Source organism: Folsomia candida, unplaced genomic scaffold (genome assembly GCF_002217175.1).
Source record: "Folsomia candida strain VU population unplaced genomic scaffold, ASM221717v1 Fcan01_Sc017, whole genome shotgun sequence".
NCBI classification, from domain to species: Eukaryota; Metazoa; Arthropoda; class Collembola; order Entomobryomorpha; family Isotomidae; genus Folsomia; species Folsomia candida.
In genome coordinates, this window is record NW_019091209.1 from 3,339,665 (window position 1) to 3,359,250 (window position 19,586).

Genomic DNA, 19,586 nt, shown 5'->3' on the forward strand with positions numbered 1-19,586 from the left:
GGCGACTGGCTAATTGGCAAGGAATGGATGGCCAGAATTAATCTGGTCTTAAACGTGAACGTTCAGTGCGTCTTGACCCACATTTATTTCGTGATGTGGAGCTCTGCACTCTCCTTGTTTAAGACGCAACGAGACACAAAGAAATTGGTCTCCGAGGGGATGATGCGCATGGAAATACGAAAAGTACAAAAAAAACATCAAAATTTTTAAGGTTTGAGATTTTCGTTTTAATTTCGACTGTTTTTTTATATAGACAATCGATGTATTTCGGCGCATCAAATACCAGATCCATGCCCTCAGTGGGGCCATAGCACCAATTACCATGGCCTGCGTGATTCAACTGATCCCCACGTGCGTGGATTTCATCAACAAGTTTGCCAAGAAAGAATTGGAGTGGTACAACATCTTGGTGATCGTTGTGAAGATTGGTCATCTCATTGTTGCCGCAGAGGCAGCAGCGAATGTATATACATACACATTTACGTGCATACCTTTTTAAAACTTAAAAACGCAAAAAATTATGCTTTATCATGTTTTGGATAGGCTGATAATCTAGCTGATCGAGTGCTCACCTTGCCAGACACCTACAAGGATTGCACCCCCAAGGATTTGATTGAACTTACCAACGTCACGCAGAGGTCGATCAGCCTCCGTGGATTGGACTTCTTCGCAGTCAATTATAAAGTCCTTGGAGCGGTGAGATTTTAAAATTCTAATTAAGTACTCATTTGCATAATTTAATAAACATTTTTTCTTATCTGTGTAGATTCTGCTGTCCATTGTGACGTACTACTTGCTCCTCGTGGAGCTGGAGACAGACGAAGCGACCACGACTGATGGTCCTTGCAGCACCATGTTTGCTTAATGTCTCATGATAAGGCGTATTCATGAGGACATTCTGTTACAATTTGATAATTAAAATTTCCAAGCTTACCTATACTGCGAGGCGACATAATTCGACAAAATTTCACTATAGTATTGCTGTAAATATACTGAATTAGTTAAGAATTTATCTGTAGTTTTGCTGTAGAATTGCATACTAGAATTAGTGTAGAAATCTGTAGTTTTGCTGTAGAATTGAACAAAATTGCTTTGTAATATATTGGCATAAAACCTGAGGTAGAAAATGACAATTTCAAATGATGTGAACGTCTTGCTAAATTAATTGGGCATACTTCTTGCTATAAATTCTCGCCTAGTAATTACTGTTTGACCTTATTTTTTTATTACTACCAAAAGCTTACTTGAATATTTGTTTTGTTTAACTTCTGCAGTTAAAATCAACTCCAATTTTACTTTCCTTGAGGTAAAACCTGTAAAAATCGTACGATCTCTTGTAAATTATTGTTCACAAATTAATATGTATTTGTGGAGGTTTGCTCAATTTATCCTTAGTTGAACGCAACGTGATATTATAATACTCGAGGAGAAAGTCATTTTGTAAAAGTGTATCTATTTCATTTATATTTTATGATTTTGTTAGTACGCTTCCAAAGTAATTTTGACTAAAAATATGTATTCATTCTAACTAATTCACCATTGTGTAAGATAAGTCTGTCTATAACCAATATAGGATCATTGTCAATTAGTCGAACTTATCGTTATTTAATTCGATGTTGACCAGTCTTTAAGTAATTTAAGGAATTTATGACCATTAGTGCTGTACATATGCTTAATGATTAACAATATCTTTTAACAATTCAATTTTCGCTTAGAAAAATGCAGAAGTATAAGCTTGCTATTAGTAGAGTCACAATAATTCTAACAATACTAAACATAACATATGATAAGTTTCTGTAGTCAAATTTTGCCGTCCTTTGTTTATTTCGTTTTACACTGTATTAGAGACTTTAAAATTTTATAAAATAAATAACACTGCAAGTTAATCGTGATTTTATATGAAAATTTATTAGTCATCAAAAAGGAGACTTGAACGAAATTAGATAAATTAAAGCATTAGCTAATACAATTTTTTATAGCTAGTAAAATAATTTTAATTATAACGTCGAAAGTGTTCTGAATCGACTAATCAACATTAAATGATACTTTATAACAAACTTTAAACTTTAACTTTAAACAATATCATGACAAATACTATTTGTCATACATACATATATTTTTACCACCACTCCCACACATTTTATTGCTTATCATGAAAATACCGATAACCCAATTTTCGAAATAAAGTTAATCACTTTGTTACAATTCAGAAATCGAAGTAGAAAAATTAGGGCTTGTTTTCATTTTGAGAGTGAGGAAATCTGACGGTCAGACAGAGGTCATTCACTCAGCGAGAGAAACGCTGTGGGTTTTCATTTTCAGCAGGACTAAAGAGTCGGTCTCTGGAAAAAGTCAGTTTTTCAGTCGTCTTCTCACCTTGACAGAAGCGTATCACAAATACCTCTCCGAAATCTCCGTTTTCTAAATTTTCGAACATTAGCATAGCATCGCAATTACTAAACTTGAGGAGCAGAAACCTGATACCAGAAACCAAGTAAGCTTGATTTTGTAACTAAATACTTAATTCTTACTTATTTTTTTCACTGGACTTCAACCTGTAAAAAGTAAAGGTCAAATTAAAAAATAATTTCTAGAAATGGAGAAAATTGAAGCTGAAAGAATTAGGTACACGGAAAATAACGTAATTGACGTTCAAGTTCGAGATATGTGGAAGTTTGAGGAAGTGGAGACTTGTGAGTCGTCGTCTGGAAGGGTGGTGGGTCCCTCATTTGAGATAACGATGATAAATAATGAGTCGGAGCTGGGTGTCCAGGACATTTCCGAGTTAAATGCAGTACCACCTCCTGGCGAAGGGGATCTTGAGGGATGTACTATTTCACACCAGGATCAAATTGTATGTTAATTAATATCAATTAATATTTTGTTGTGGTAATCACATGCATGTGTGCAATCCATACATTTTTAATTTCAGAACAATGCTGAAAATGGATCCGTGTCACAAGGTGTGTTTCAATGTATAATGTGTCCAGAAGGCTTCGATAAAAAATTGCTCCTCAACAATCACATGAAGAAAAAACATGGAATTAATCTTGTGTTCACAGAGCGGGGGTGAGTGACCTGTAGTTCATGGTTCATGCAGTTTTACTATTTTAGGGGAAGTCTTAAATTAACGAAAATGTGTAATATTTAGTCGAAAAGCGAAATTGGTACGATTGCCGGAAGAAGACACACCAAAGGGAAAGGGACATGCTAGTACTTCAAAGGATGTTGAACAGCGAGTTTGCGAAGTACTTGAAAATAAATCTGATGAAGATGAGGTGAGTTAATTCACATAATGATTGAGAAGTGTCTATACGTTTAATATATAACTTTGAATTGGTTGTATCGTATTTCAGGAAGGATCTGGTCAATGGCTTGGGTGTGGTTATGCCGTAAAAGTTGACACTCCAGCGTATCATATGGCAATAGAGAGGAACGAGATCCCATTTGCGGCATTCTTCCCTATAAACTCGAAGACAGGGTACTTGCTAAGGGTACAAGAATACGAACCCAAAAATAATGTGAGTGTAATTATCAGAATTATTCATTATATTAATTTGTAGAATTAAGTATTATTAATTATTATCACTGATAATTGGATATATTTTGCTATTTACTAAATATTTGTTCTTTGTGGATAGTTATTGAACCCAGCTAGCAGGAATGATGTCGTCAGGGCGTTTCAATATCACAGACAAATCAGTTCATCTCACACGGCAGGAGACTTATTGCCAATTGTGGCGTTTGTTCATCAATATTACAACCATACCACGCGATCAACGGATATTAACATTTGTTCCCCGGAGAATATCCCCGACTTGGAGCTAAAGTATATAAGTCAGGACAATTTCACCACTATTGCTTTTGGAAACAGTGTATCAGTATGTACTAATATTCTTTATTTTGCTTTAAAAAAAACATGGCTATTTCGAAATAAACTTTGTAATGTAAGGGTGCTAACATATTCGATGATTTCATTGCATTATTAGAGCTGTGATCCCAGTGACGATGAAGAGATGGATGAGGATCCACTACCACCACCCACACCAAAACCAAAACGACGAGGTCGAAGGACAAAGAAGGAAATTGAAGAGGCAAAAATGAACGCGATCAAAGCTGCACAGCCACTGCTAGCCACATCGTCCAACGCTCATGTGGAAAAGAATGATAATCTGCAAACTGAGAACGCTGAGGTGTCAAACCTTGGAGATGATGAGGGCCGAGAAGTGCCACCAACTGCAGCTGTAAATGATAATGCAGACAACAGGCCGAAACTAATTCCTGAAGTTGTACAACCGTCGTTGGATGTGGTAGAAACACATAATCCACCAGGTATAATAAAATTACTAATTTGTTATCACGATTAAAAATCAGTTGAACATTCCTAAATTTAAATAACTAATTTATAAAAATATTTATTTACTAAGAAATGCCACTAGTGGAATCAGATCCACTACCCCCAGTACTCACACAGATGAAAGTGAACGTAGAACGCACAGATGAAGAATCTATGCATTTGGATGAATCAGTTTTACCCGTCACTCCATCCAAAGCAACAACTCCAAAATCACGAAAGGGTGATGGCAAAACTGGGAAAGGACAAAAGCCAAGATCAACTTCGAAATCAACGGGACTTTCTTCTCCTAAAAAACCAAATTCTTCTCTGCACGTGAAGATTACAAACGTGCAGGACGAACCAATGGACCTGAGCAAGCGTTCGAACACTCACAATGATTTAGAAGTTGAAAATGGCACAGATACGACCCAGAAACGACCCCCACCAGCCGGTTACGCTACCAACACAGCATTACCAACAAAACGAGGTCTCCCACGTAGACTCATATTTGATTAATGTATTAAACAAAAGTAATGTAATGTTAATAAGTATTTTAAACTAATGTTACCAAAATTTGATTCTCAAAATTTGAATTGTTGGAACTTGGAGGCATATTATATAATGTTGGCAAAGTAATTTGTATGAAGTCGTAGTATTACTAGTTTTTTTTATAAAATTGTTTTATCCCCTCCATTTCAGGTAATCATGAAATTAGGAAAAACTCTATTCGGATAAATAAGGCAACTCATTTTCACGAATCATCATCTTCTAAAATCATTTAATTCCTTATATGTACACTTGACTGATACAGTCTTATTATTACTAAGCACAAATTATGTTTACTAATTAGGACACATACTTGCTGACAAAAATCCTATCATCATGAAATTAATCATTCATGTTTTAAATATTATGGCTAAAATTAGAAATAGGGAACATTTGTTGTTGCTGACTCGACTAAAAGTTAAAAGTTAAAAATACGAGATGCATTATCACAGCATTATTATTACTAACCTGGCTGGAGTTAAAAAAGTAAAAGGTAAAATATTTACAGGTTAAAAATTCAAGTAAATTGCATCAGATTATACAAAAACTAAATTTTTACTGGAAGGATATGTATGTACGAGAGGTAAGGTTATCTACTTAATTCTTAAATCACAGGCGATAGCTATGTGATCCGATGCATATCTCAAATTAGGCAATCGGCTGGGACCAACTTGTTCCTCCGTGGGGAGAAGAAGCACCGATTCCACGTCGAGATGTCTAAAAAGATAATTGTTCATTAGTTAACTTACTGTATTCCTCATTACTTTATGTCTAATTTTGCATACTTGTTGTGGAAAATGTAATCCAACGTGTGACAATATTCGCCATCACCTCGAACCTTCCAAGTCGTGTATGGTGCTTCATCGTTATTGTAAAGCTTTGAATACGCACTTTCCACCGAAAGTCTGTAATTTTTATTCAATTAGTTTCCCTCCTTGGGCAAATAATGTAATCACGAATCAAATTCTCACCTTGATTTAATCGTGGAAATCACTGCTTCAGATGGCACAGCGTTAAAGTCACCACATAAAACTAGCGGTTTGGACCCACCCCCACCACAAGCGGTCAAATAACTTGAGACGTCTTTCCCCTGTTCGTTCCTCATGGTTGCTAAAAGAGCTCCTTGACGGGCTTTAAGATGTGTCGTCGCCACGCAGAATTGTTGACCTGTTGCTCGAACGGAAAGTTGGGCAAAGATGCAGACCTGCATACAAACAGTTTTTTATTAGTGAGATGGATTTCTTGTGGAAGTCTTCGTAAAAATCACTTTTTTACCTGATTGGATTGAACTCTCCAAATTTCTAAAACCCGACTCGAAGCGACCATCAAGTCGAATTTTTCTTTCCGATAGAACAACGCGCAGCCGTCTGGACCGTTATTGTTGCGAAGATAGATGCACGGAGAGTCAGGCTTTGAACAGAACACGCCCCGATAACCGAGAGGAACGAGACATTTGTTGAGGAAATTAAAGTGGTCTACTTCCTGTAGTGCGGGGAAATTATATTTTAGTAAATTTTGATATATGTATGTTCTGGAATCAGTAAACATTTCTTAAAACTTACCTGAAGACATATAACGTCCGGATTGTAGAGGAGGATTTCATGCAAAATCCTGAGACGTCTCTCGGTCCAGTTCAGTGTTCCATCCGGTAATCCGACAAAGTTGTCGTGCTCGACGGCCAACGCTTGGGCTAAGATATTCCAGGTTAAAATTCTAAACGTGTCCGACTTCTGGGGAGGAATGTGAGGTATCGATGATGACGATGATACTGTCGGATTCTCTGTAACATAGGATATTATGTCATAAATGAGGGACTGACGCCATAATTTATGTGTATTGCCTACCAGGTATGACGGGGTGAGACTTATCCCCCAACATTGAACGAGGAGATGATAATAATGATTTAGCACCATCAAAATTTTCAGCCTTGTTTTCTCGTGACTTGAAAACAACGAAATTTCTCGTTATCAGACCAGGACCGGGGGGAAGTTCTCCGATGCAGCGGTTAAGAAGCGAGTCTCTACTGGCGATAGATCCCACTTCGAAATCGGCATCTTGCACGTCCTCCCGAACTGCGGGGACCGATGTGAAACTTCCCATCCTAGAAAATTTGGAAAAAAAATTATTCAGTAAAAATTGTCCACTTGATAAATCGTAATTCTCTTCTTATTCCCCATGCAAAGTTTGTTCATAATGAAATGAGTCCAATAAGCAGGAGCGATAAAAAATTGTTATCTTTCTTCCTCCCATAAAAATCGCACCATTTTTGACATAGTTTCTAATTGACAATAGAAATATTTGACATTGAACAAATAACAAGGAACAATAACCTCGGCATATTTCATTCTTGGAAGCTCGCTTGTATTTGAATGCGAATCAACAAATTTCATAATTATCACAATTTCACTGCGCTAATTTGTTCTCTGACAGCTAATAAAATATTAAGCTATGGATTGGGCGAGTTATCATCATGCTAATAAAAACTTGTTTTAACGACATTAAAATCAAGCTCAAAAACAAAGTCAAAAATAAAGCAACTACTAAAATGATATGTACTAGCCTGATTTGCAGAACTAAATATGTGTTATCATTTCTACATAATAAAAAATCTGCAAGCAATCCAACTGAAAGCACATCGCTCGTAAAATTAACTCCCAACAATATTTTAAGACCAGTTGAACAAATTGAGACAAAACAATAAAAGCTTTGATTTAAAAAGCTGCTCAACTTTCAACCTTTAACACATTACACACATTTTTACATACACAAAAAGCACGAAAATCTCATGTTTAGTCTACCTGGTCGTTTTGAACACATTTTTCACCGGTTCAGCAATTTTTCGCACGGAATGTCTAATGGCAAGCATCATGATTTCCGCTACTGGATAAAATGCACATTATTGTACTATGAACGTCGTTATTGTATACTCAAATACACAAAACCAATATGACATGAGAGAGACTTGATGTGCTTAGTAATGCAAATATGCAAAAGTGACAGATTATGTAAATATGCATTTGCAATGCATTTTATGACGATGACGTGAAATTTTGTGCAGGCAGATTCAACCGTATTTATGTACCGTATACTAACCTGAATTGAATACAACCACGATGGGACACAGGCAACACTCCGTCCTCCAGTTATAAACCAGACAGATAATAATAATGACCAGACCAGATCCAGTTCATTAACCTCTTGACGACGAAGTACACACATGTGTGTAGTATTATATTTACCGTTCACGGCGAAGTACACACATTTGTGTAGTATTTAATTTTCCGTTGACGACGAAATACACACATTTGTGTAGTGTTTTATTTTCCGTTGACGACGAAATACACACATTTGTGTAGTATTTTATTTTCCGTTGACGACGAAATACACACATTTGTGTAGTATTTTATTTTCCGTTGACGACGAAATACACACATTTGTGTAATAATTGAATTTTCCGTTGACCTCGAAATACACATAAATGCGAAGTCATATTTTTTTGCAAATTCGAGAATTTCGCAATTTAATTTCGCATATTTTTTGGTGCTATTGCTTGAAAATGTCCCAAATTATTTTCACACAATCTGAAGAGATTGTGGATGAACATCCTCAATTGCATACTCCTTCATGGGTCGAAGAAACTTATTTGGAGACACAATATGAGATGGGCGAGGAAAATATCGACGACGAAGCCATTTTGGAGTTCGAAGCGGTGGATGAAGAGGATGAGGAGCCCCTGATTGAAACAGTACGTTGTACTTAACGTACATATGCGTGCCACCGATTGTGCTAATTTTTTAATTTTTAGGATGGAATTGAATGGGATGGCGATCACGAATATTTCTTCCCAGAGGCGGAAGATTTTCAAGAGAGCGTCTTTGTGCGAGACCCGGAGGTCAACGATGCATCATCGCCATATTTTATACTTCGTAGATTTTTAACAGAAGAAATAATTCAGGAAATAATTTATCAAACCAACCTCTATGCCAGGCAGACAAATATTCCCAAGTGGACAAATTTATCAGTTCAGGAGTTCTGGGTTTTTTTCGCACTTAATATTCTAATGGGAGTCGTTCGAAAACCAACGCTTCAGGATTATTGGAGCACTAACTCGTTGATTGCAACGTATTCGTTTGGCGACTCCATGAGTAGAGATAGGTGCATACTTAAAATACTGCTACAGTTGTACTCAAGTGTTAATCTTGAAAATGAATAGGTTTTTACAAATTCTGCGTGCCCTTCATTTTGTGAATCTGGAAGACCCTGAATTGAATCAGACAGACAGGTTTCACAAGCTTGGATCAATTTTGTCAAGAATTTTGGCCAATTTTAAGAATTTTGTGAATCCTGGAGAATTTTTAACACTGGATGAAGAGTTGATGCCATACAAAGGAAGACTGAGCATCCGGCAGTACAATTCAAAGAAAAGAGGGAGGTTTGGCATCGAATCATTTTTTCTCATGGATTCACAACATCGCTATGTATTGGACATTATTCCATATCAAGGGAAGACCACTACAATTCATGATCGGTCTTGGATTACAAAATATGGCTTTGGAGGTGCCATCGCTCTGACTTTCTTATAAAAAGCATACTTTGGAAAAAATCATCGCCTTATCCTTGACAATTATTTTCAGTCCCCTACTTTGGCAAAAGTTTTAGTTAGGAAGCGTGTATTCGTATTAGGCACTGTCCGGAGGACTAGAAAATTCATGCCAAAATTTAATGATCCCGTAACAAAAAAGCCAACAACTTTAAAATCTGGAGAAATCGAAACATTCTCGGATGGGGATCTCTTACTCGAAAGGTGGGGAGATCGAAAAGAGGTTATGATGTTAAATACTTTCATAGAACATCGAATGGAAGAATGTGAGTCAAGAAACCCTGCAAACCAAAGGTTCAAGCCAGCAAGTGTCCTTGTGTATAATAAAACGATGGGATCTGTGGATAATATGGACGCCATCATTCGACCATATCAGACTCTGAGGAAGACAAAGAAATGGTATCGTAAATACGCATTTCATCTTCTCGATATTTGCATCTACAACTCTTTTGTAATTGCTGGCCACTTCAATTCTCAAATAACGAAAAACGGTTACAAGGCATATCTTCTCAGTTTAGTGAACAGTATGCTTGACGAGAATCAACTTGAACGAAGTACCAAAGGACGTCGTCCCAAGTGCCCCAACGCTCAAAAGGCCAAATCGAGTCCACATTATCCTCAAACTCTTCAAGATGACAATGGGAAAAATAAAAGGTCAAATTGCAAGCTATGCACACAGAATAAGCAAAGAAAGGCAACAAAATATTTTTGTGATGACTGCAAGGTGTGGTTATGTGTAAAGGGCGAAATAACTTGTTTCGAAAAATTCCATAAGAAATGATTTGTGATGTTTTAGAGCGTCTTCATGTTTTTCATGCAGTTTTCAGTATTTATATTTGTGATATTGCATGATGATTTTGAGGTTTTTAACTACAAATTATGGTAATTATGGTCAAATTCTAAATAAACCCATAAAATTCGATTGTTTAAAAATTCCGGTTTTCGGGTTTGTTTCATTATAATTAACCCAGACGGCAAGGGCATGCCTCTAATTTTAGTATTCGTCTCCAATTTAAAGCATCCTAAAGTATCTTAGTGATAAATATATTTTAAGCTGATGTATAATTAGTCAGCAACGGATTATCTTTAACAATTCACTTAGAAGATAAGAGGTTAATCTCTTTCAGTACAGCAGTAGCAGCAGTAGCAGCCGTTTTCCAAAATATGTGTCAAGCTCTATAGTCATGGTCACATTAGAGAAATATTTATGTCCCATTGTCACATTTGTGTGACATTTCTTGTTTTTACACTTGTGACTCGTCTATTTATACACCAACCACCACCACTGTCTGCCCTATACTGCTGTACTACCGATAAGTGACGCGTATGACTCAATGAATGTGGAGGATGACGCCATTTACTTATCGCGATATGTATCTCACAACAAATTGACACTTGACATTTTATCAGATGAATAATTATGCACGGATTTGATTAATGCTTACAAATTCTGATGCGATGATGAAGCAAGGCCTGGCCGACGGTACCACTGCACTCGCACTGAGGATGAGACTACTGAACGAGTGTCAAGTTCCAGGCACAACCGATCACGGGCAATTTCCCTCAAAAACTGGTTCCCACGATATAAATTGTAACATGCCAGCCAGTACCAGGCACAAAAAGTCAAACTGCTGCTGCTACTGGAACGTGTTGATTTTGCTTGTGATGATATTACCAACCATTATTCTAGGCTTATATAAACCTAAAAAACACTTAACCAAGAACTGAGGAGCCTCGTCAACAAGTTTTTTTACGAGCTATGTATGTACAACCACCAAAAGCTTATTTGTTGAGTGAGATAACACATAAAAATGGAAATTGAAGAAAGCCGGACTTGCTATATATATAAATCTAACTAAAAGTTTGCAACGGATGCAAATAAAAATTCACTGTCCGTGTCGTGTGCTTCATTTCTAGGCAGATGAGACTTACCAAAAGTTGCAACTACCCATAACCAAAGTATTTGAGACTATGCACATGCCAAAATTATCATTTCTTACAGTAGTAAAATCTCATGCGATGTATTATTCATCGGCTAATTTTTCTACAAGATCTCACGGAACGGAGGGGAAATTCGAGAAAAATTACCTCACGAGATACTGAAGGATCTGCTTTGGAGGTGTGGCCGGGGGTTTTCCCTCCTTTGCGCGTCGCTCAGCGAGCGCGAACGTTTCCTGCACGTCCTGCTTAAGCACGCGACCACCCGCGTCCCCCCAGCTGTGCACTTGCGGCGATAACGTCTCCATTTTCAAACCTTACTCAAGAATTCGACTTTGAAAAATCTCCAAGTCTCAAAAACTCGTTAAAAAACTGAGATTTTTCGGGATTGGCACAACTGTCTAAATAAACAAGACGCACGGTTTTACGAGGGTGACCTGACTGACTGACTGACTGACTTTTAAGTTGTCGTGTTTAATGGCAGACTTCCACGATGAGACTGACTTGCATCGGTTGCTACAATCCTTTTAAAAGTGAAGGTCCTCTCGTCGTCGTCTTCTTCTTTCGTGTGATTAGTGCTAAATGTATTCTAGATAATTTGGTGGAACGATATTATATTGTCAGTTCGTAATCTGTGTGAATGTTCTATGTGCACAACTGAGAGTTTGTGTGAGCCGAGATTTCATTATTATGCAGCATCACAACAACGAAACTAAAGTGTGTGTGCATGCAGTGTTTAATAATGCCAAGAAGAAGAGGATGATATGTTCATATGCCGTCTTCTTCTGCTTTCTTGTTAGTATAATAATCGTATCATCATCATCATATCTTCATCTTCGGCCAATATGAGCAATTACTTAAGAACACAGAGTCAGTTCAAGCCTACTGACTTTGTATGTATGTTGACCGTCATGATTCTATGTACGATATGCATATTTAAACATATTCACCTCTCTGTGTTGCATATATGTAGTAGTAAAATGACTTATTGGATGATTTAGGCCTATCTGACTGAACAGGATGAAGAACCAGATCGCCAATGCTTTGTATGAAACATACATATGCATGAATGCACCGTATAATACAGTTCATCGTCGTCGGTCGTTAAAAGATGCACCAATATTTTTTTTTACTGCAACAGCACACAATTCATCTTACGGTTCTAATTGACGAGTCCTAATTGACGGCAAGGAGAGGTTGATGATGAGACATGAAAAGGTCTCACTGCACATTCATAATTTGATCAGTGACCAGACCACGTTAGAAGAATTGAGGTGAGATCTGTCTGTAGTAAATCGTGTAAAGCATTCTAATGATATACTGCAAATTTGGTAGATAGAAATGCATACCCATTGTAAATAAATATGCATTTGCATATGTACATACATACGCTGAATAAGTCTGCATGCATGCACTTTACACACATAAAACAGCAATGTGCTGTATCCTGTGACGTTTTTTTTATCCCCTCTGAAATTAGGACAACTCTGTATGCAGCTCGTTAACAAGAACAACAACGTCATCATTGTTCAGAGGAGTAACGTAATCAAGATGATGATGATGATCAGATTCTAAATTATGTAGATACAGCTTATAAACAAAGAAATGTAACTGTTTCGGTCAGGAGTTGCGTGTGTACAGAAAAAATGCTAACGGTACTTGAAGTTTGGACACCTGGAGTATTTTGTTTACAACTGTTTTGAACGTCTCCTTGTGCCATTTACGTTTTTTTGTGTGGATGATTCACCACACCACGTAGCCTTTAGATTTGATACAATTAATTTTGTTGACGTAGGTATAACTAACTAAAAAGTAAACAAAATTGTGTCAACAAAATTTCCATTAATATTTCCATGAACTCACTCACTCTCGATCCGTTCGTGTCCGTAAACATGAAGCAGTAGGTACGTCATCAATGTGATCCAGTTCTGTACAGTTTTCATATAAGCATGTTTCGTTAAGTGCGTCTTAAGATACATAATTAGATCATGGCTAAATTGGTTTGACGTACGAGATGATGTGGAATAAATTTTGGAATTATTTTTGACACTAATTTATAATGATGCTGATAAAATTATGAAATTTTGCAAAAAAAAAATACATTTCCAGAAACCAGTTTTCAATGAAACTCCAACTCATGCATTTACATCGGCGTCACCCTGTCTACGGCTCTTTGGACATGTCGTCAGACTGACATTCAGAGAGTTTTTTTTACGTAATCGTGCCCTCATCATCGCGAGCCGAGTGATTACCAAACACGAGTCGAGAAGGAATATTCCTGGAGGAACGAGGAAGCAATAACAACAACGTTCATCATTTTTTTGCTAATTTTTGTTTGTTTTCCTTTCATTTTATTAACTATGTATTTGTTGTGAATTAGGCAGCCTAGAAAATTGGCCGTTTAACCGATCGGCCATCTATATTAATTGGAACAATAACAAAATACATAATAATCATCAGGTATTGACGCATTATATTAAATCACCCAATTATTCGGAGGTGATTTGTGGCGATCATGGCACAGCAGCGTGGTTCCATCCATTAACTTGACGATGGTCGCAAGAAAAGAAAGCTAATAAACAGCTCTTATCTATCATCGAATCGAATGACATTATTGCGTGCAGTCCTCATGTTTGCTTTCATTTCACGAAATTTCAATATATTTATATCCTAAATTCAAGACAATGTCCAGTCTGGTTGATTTATTATTGAGTATTATTCCCATATTTACTCAACCTAAGTAAATCTCATGAAGAATTGAACAAAGTCCAAATATTGACATGAACTAGTTCAAGGTAAAATGAAAATAAGTTCATGTTTGTCTTGCTCTTTCGGTTATCGATACTGTCACGAATATGGACAAAGTTGATGATCATACATAATAATAACAATTCTTCCATGTTGAATGTCATCAGCTAGATCATCCCATTTACCAACTAGGCTATGTATCATTGATGAAGAAATACTGCTATTTCGGTCATAAAATAAATACAAAATCCGTGATCTTGATCTTATCCGAGGAGACAATGTGACTCTCGTGGCATGGCAATGGCTTCTTCTACCAATTTGGCACAAGTAACAAGTATCCTACCGTTCCCGAGCCAATAAATGCTTGCTGTATCATAGATACAGATAATTACCCTCTTATCCTTCCCATTGTGTGTGCCATTTTGTTAACGGGAATGGCAACAAGTAATAAAAAAGCGAAACCATTTTTGATGTTCAGTTCAATGCAACGCACAAAAATAGCTGACCTTCAACAAGGTCTCACACTCTCAATGTGTGTATTATAACGGAGGCTGCGGTATTGTCAATAATTATTGTTCTGAGACCGTTAACTATTACCGTTCCTGGTTTAATTACGCGCAAATACTTAAATACACATAGTATTTAAGTATGTAAATAAACTTACAGAACTGCTGCTGGACTCGACTGGAGCAGACCAGACTAAATCACGTCATGGTTATGGTGATGATGATGATAATTATTCCATCTTTTGGCTGACCTTTAAGCAACGATGGTAAGAAAAAAACGCTGCATAAAAAGAGCACGGAAGGAAGGAAGGAAGAAGAAAAGGTAAGATTTAACTGGCTCTTACATCCGTTATTAACAATAGGTTTTGGAATTTAATACTTGTCCCAAGTAATTTTCCGTCGTCTATATGGACCAGAAAAAAGAAGGAGAAGAATGCATAATAAATAGAGACTTTGTCGTGTTAAAGGTTGCCTTCATGTGCCAATTGAAAGTAAAATATAGGTGATTGAGGCCATGGCCGTGGAGGAGGAATAAGAATTGAACTAATAAGTAACGAAGTAACAATCAATAAATATTTATCATAATCATGACGAGTTGCACGTATGGATGGATGTTTGTTATTGTACGTGAATGACCATCAAAAAGATCACTCACACCGGAAATAAGTTCGGGTATAATTTATAACTTGGAGGAATTACTTCCTACTCGTTGTAAAATGAGGCAATTTGTGGAGGTAAGTTTACAGTCCAAAAAGTAAGGTCGCTCGCGTTCCACGTCTCCACCACGTAAGAAATAATATGCATATTTACGTGTGTATAAACATGTGTATGGATGTAAGTTAAGAAGAAGATGAGAAGATTAACGATAGGACGAAAAATCACGAAATATGATAATTATGTGAGAACAAGTTGAAGAGTGGCATAAACCGATTGCCTCACATGAAAAACAATTAGTTATCATGACAAATTGTAGAATAGGTAAATGTTTCTGGAAATCTAGATCGTGCTGAATTCATCAAAATTTTATTTGATCTCGTATTTCAACTTGTTACTATATTTAACGCTTAATAAGCCGATTGCCTCACACGAAAAAGTTATTTAATTATCATGACAAATCGCAACTAATGAATAGGTTAAGTCTTCTGGAAACTCGGAGATCGTACTGAACTCGGCAAATTTTACTTGATCTCATCTTTCAACTTACTACTATATTTAACCCTTTCGATAATTGGTTACATGATTTTGCACTGATTCGCGATCCAACCCTCCCGCATATTTTTTTAATAAATGCGACCTTCGTTTCACTTTCGTTTAGATGCAAAGATCACTTCAAGAAATTGAGAATTGCATCAGAATTCCCAATGAGATGAGATCACCGGCAAGCAAGCAGGTAATAAACAGAGCGTAATATTTATCACTCACTATTTTATTTAATGATGCTCTAATTATTTCCAATTATGATCTCTCTTATTACACTCATAAAATGTTCGCATTTATGAACCCATCAAATCTCTCAAGTCTCGTGTCATGTCATACTGCTTTTACAATAAATGCTTAGGAAATAATGCACAAAATTTAAAAAGTAATTTATTGCTCACGTAAAAATCTCCGCATAAGCTGATCAAAAAAGGTGGCGAAATTTCCTCACTCCTCAGGAAGTAGGATAGAATTACACTGCTTTTTTTACCAAAAAAGAGAGAAACACTTGGCAAGAAGAAGAACTTTTATTGGGAAAGTCACTCCAATTGAAGACGAAAAACGTGTATTTGTATACTCGTAATTTTACAGGGAGAACAAAAAACAGAGAAAAAATGTAAAACTGTACAAATTCAAACTTTTTTGATGAATGGGTTCAACCATTTTGTAAAATTTTGGCAACTTCTGTCTCAATCTGCAAGTGAGACTTTGGAAGAAATGGGAGAGAGTTTTACGGAAATGAGAGACTCGATCTGAATGAAAATGAAACAGAAATGATGCAAACTCATCGGTAAAATATCTAATTCTGCATGATATCTGTGCTGCTGGTGGTGCAGTATGTACGAGTCGTCATCATCTAGAGCTGGGTGGGTATAGATGATTTGGGCGTTACGTTATTTTCAGGTCATTTATACCACTTCAAACTGAAAAAGACTGCAAGTCTAAGGGCAGAGATCAACACCTTGGCTTGCCCACTCGGCTGCCGGACTGCATACACATGCTTTCTTAAATATCTACAACCAACATTAATATTTTAGTTAATGACACATCCACCATTAAAATTGTGTGTAAAGTGTGTGGGGTGTGTGGGTTTGGTTGTTGTTTGGTGCATGCGTTCCGAACGTGAGCGTTGCACACCCATAAATACATTCATATGTATACTTACGTAAGTATCATACATACACCAGCCAAAGACACAGCATGAGAACAAGAAAGAACAAGAACATGTCTTAAAAAATCATGCCGTGATATGTATTCTTCTGTGCCAAAGTATCAAATTAAGGGAAAGAATGAAACGCAGTAGTTGGAACAGATGCTTGAACATTGCTACATGTAAATTTCATGTTTTTGGCTCAATTTTAGCTCCTACTACTCGAGTTCATTCCGGCTAGTTCATTGTGATATGAAAATATATCCCATCCCAGCAATAGGATGTAAATACGACGTTGACATGTAGACTTTAATCTGTAATGAGCAATAAGTGCATACAAAGTGATAACAAGTAATGATTTCTTTCTTCGATCATGCATTTCCAAGTCGTCATATCGTGTCAAGTCAGACTCACCATTTCATTTCTTTTAGGTAGGTGACCATCAATAACATGATGCCAAATTTAAAGAACAAGGAAGCACTAATGCAGCTCCACCCTCAAATAGTTTCGATTAAGGGTTCATCGGATTGTCGTCATCTACACAATTTTAGTCTCGTCCGTCTCTTGACCAATGAATCCTTGCAGTGCGGAGTCTAAGCAGAGATGCTGATGAGGAATCATTTTCTATGAAAAGGGATTAAAGTTCAGTGTCTGAGTCGCGGCGGGCGCAGAATGATGAGCATCCTCTTATCGCGTGGATTGGATATTGGAGTCTTGGATGTCGCTCACCTTCAGTCCAGTGTCATCAATTGCTTGCTTTGCTGTTGATGAACTCAAGGCAATGTCGTCGTATGTTTGATCCCCATGTCGATTATCTCTCCTCTACACGCTGCTGGACGTGAACTACAGATTTGCTACTTGGCTCAGCACAAATTATGAAAAAATATGCCACCCAGACTCGCTGGATTTGTATGAAAATGAATGAAGATGAAAGAAATTGCTAGCAAAATTGCTAATCCAAAAAATTTTATGTGCGTCGCGATAATAAAAGTTTCCTTATTAATGGACGGACAACATTACATTGTCGATTAATGCTCGCAGGATTTCTCGTGGTGGACTCGACCGGCAAGAGTTTATCTCGTGTCATGTGTAGTTTAATTTCTCTGTTTGTTTGCAGAATTATAATAATATTATTTATGTAATTATTCGTTCTAGAATTCGTCCTGGAGCCATGTGCAATTTATCTTTTGCAAGATTCATGACTAAAATGACATCATTGCGCATTATGAGATACATTTTCGCATTGTGGTGCTAACTTCTTCTCTTGCTGCGACGTTGCGCGTGTTGTTGTTGTTAAATGAATCGACGAAATAATGATTATGATAATTTCAGTCCAATAACTCCAGCGATTAATAAGTATGGAGATTAATATGGATTTCTATTTTTAGACTAAAAATTGATTGGTGGACACATTTAAGGACTGTGAAGCGCATCATTGATACAAGTTGTACTTTGTCCGTGCTATTTATAACTTGACGAATGGATGGATGGATGGATAGGTTGATCTTTCAAAGAGGGCAGATTTTCATAAAGTTTTTCTTTATATTTGACTGGAAATCATTTCCAGGAAATGATTCAACAATTTTAAAAGTTTTGCCATTACTGGTTTTACTGAAGCAAAAAATTGGATAGCGTACCCTTAATTGGCAATTTAGTTTAATTGCACCTATAAAAATTTAACAGGGTCCACACGTGCTGAATATTTAGCATTTCTTGGACTTTTTTGACATTGTAGAGTAATTTTGCATGTACGTCATGGCGAATTTCGTTGGCATTGACATTGTTGCAAATGCCGGACTCGTATGAACCTATCCAAAAGAAATACGTTCTGCACTTTGCACCCTCTCAACCTTTGTGTCGATTAATTCATTCGAAAATTCTTGAAAACTACTTCTCATCCAATATTTTTGTGCATTCTGACTGAAATTACCTCACAAAACAGTGCAAATGTATGAAAAACCGCTCATGATACGCCATATCATCCCACCATCTTGATTGGAACACTAGGCAGAGGCGTGGCCCCATAAAATAGAGAAAAATATCAATAAGTTGTTGTCAACTCAAAACATGATCATCTCATCGTTTCATTTGTGTCAGTCAAATCTTAATCTGCAAAAAAGCCAGTCGCACATATACATCCATAGCATATTCATTCTTGGAGCACGCAGGAGATGGTTGACCAATTCATCTAATTACTGGCTTGGTTCGCACAAAACTACATTTTCCCGGTTTTCCTTCAACTTTTAGTAGAACGACACAGATTTTCTGTTCTTCTGGAATAAAATTCGTCCTCTGCGAAAGAGATTGCAAAATCTGGCTGGATTTATTTATCTATTTAGATAAATCCCTCCACCCTGTTAAATTATAATTTTATTAATGCTCGCGTATTTATTTTGCGCAAATAAATTTTGACTTAATTCCAACTCGGACTCGTTACATGGAATAATAAAGGATTAGACAAAATTTTACCAAAATGTGGCTTATTAGTTGTGCCCCTGTATACAAAAACATACGTGTGAGCATGCCTCTGCATAATTAATTAGGATTACGAGACCAACAAAGTCC

The 19,586-nt window shown here is 36.8% G+C and overlaps 2 protein-coding genes and 1 long non-coding RNA gene across 4 annotated transcripts; 1 reads left to right on the forward strand and 2 right to left on the reverse strand.

Annotated features, from left to right (window-relative positions):
• Nucleotides 1-1,978: 1,978 nt before the first annotated feature.
• On the reverse strand, nucleotides 1,979-2,477 carry LOC118437902. Its single transcript, XR_004836474.1, has 2 exons — nucleotides 2,402-2,477; nucleotides 1,979-2,342 (listed from the first exon to the last, which is right to left on the reverse strand). It is a non-coding gene; the product is annotated as an uncharacterized LOC118437902 (long non-coding RNA).
• LOC118437901 lies at nucleotides 2,341-4,969 on the forward strand. 2 transcript variants are annotated; one of them, XM_035857413.1, is made up of 8 exons: nucleotides 2,341-2,494; nucleotides 2,595-2,854; nucleotides 2,933-3,069; nucleotides 3,152-3,278; nucleotides 3,357-3,521; nucleotides 3,642-3,881; nucleotides 3,990-4,332; nucleotides 4,428-4,969. In XM_035857413.1, the coding sequence occupies exons 2-8, from the start codon at nucleotides 2,597-2,599 to the stop codon at nucleotides 4,850-4,852; spliced, it is 1,695 nt and encodes a 564-aa protein (XP_035713306.1). In that variant the 5' UTR covers nucleotides 2,341-2,494; nucleotides 2,595-2,596; the 3' UTR covers nucleotides 4,853-4,969. The 2 variants fall into 2 exon arrangements, with proteins under 2 accessions (XP_035713306.1, XP_035713307.1); XM_035857414.1 differs by lacking the exon at nucleotides 2,341-2,494 and having other exon boundaries at nucleotides 2,520-2,854.
• A 127-nt stretch (nucleotides 4,970-5,096) lies between these two features.
• LOC110856840 (nocturnin) lies at nucleotides 5,097-12,121 on the reverse strand. Its single transcript, XM_022105411.2, has 7 exons — nucleotides 11,571-12,121; nucleotides 6,727-6,983; nucleotides 6,445-6,662; nucleotides 6,158-6,364; nucleotides 5,854-6,086; nucleotides 5,668-5,787; nucleotides 5,097-5,599 (listed from the first exon to the last, which is right to left on the reverse strand). Exons 1-7 carry the CDS (start codon nucleotides 11,726-11,728, stop codon nucleotides 5,476-5,478), a joined length of 1,317 nt encoding a protein of 438 aa, XP_021961103.1. The 5' UTR covers nucleotides 11,729-12,121; the 3' UTR covers nucleotides 5,097-5,475.
• Nucleotides 12,122-19,586: the final 7,465 nt, after the last annotated feature.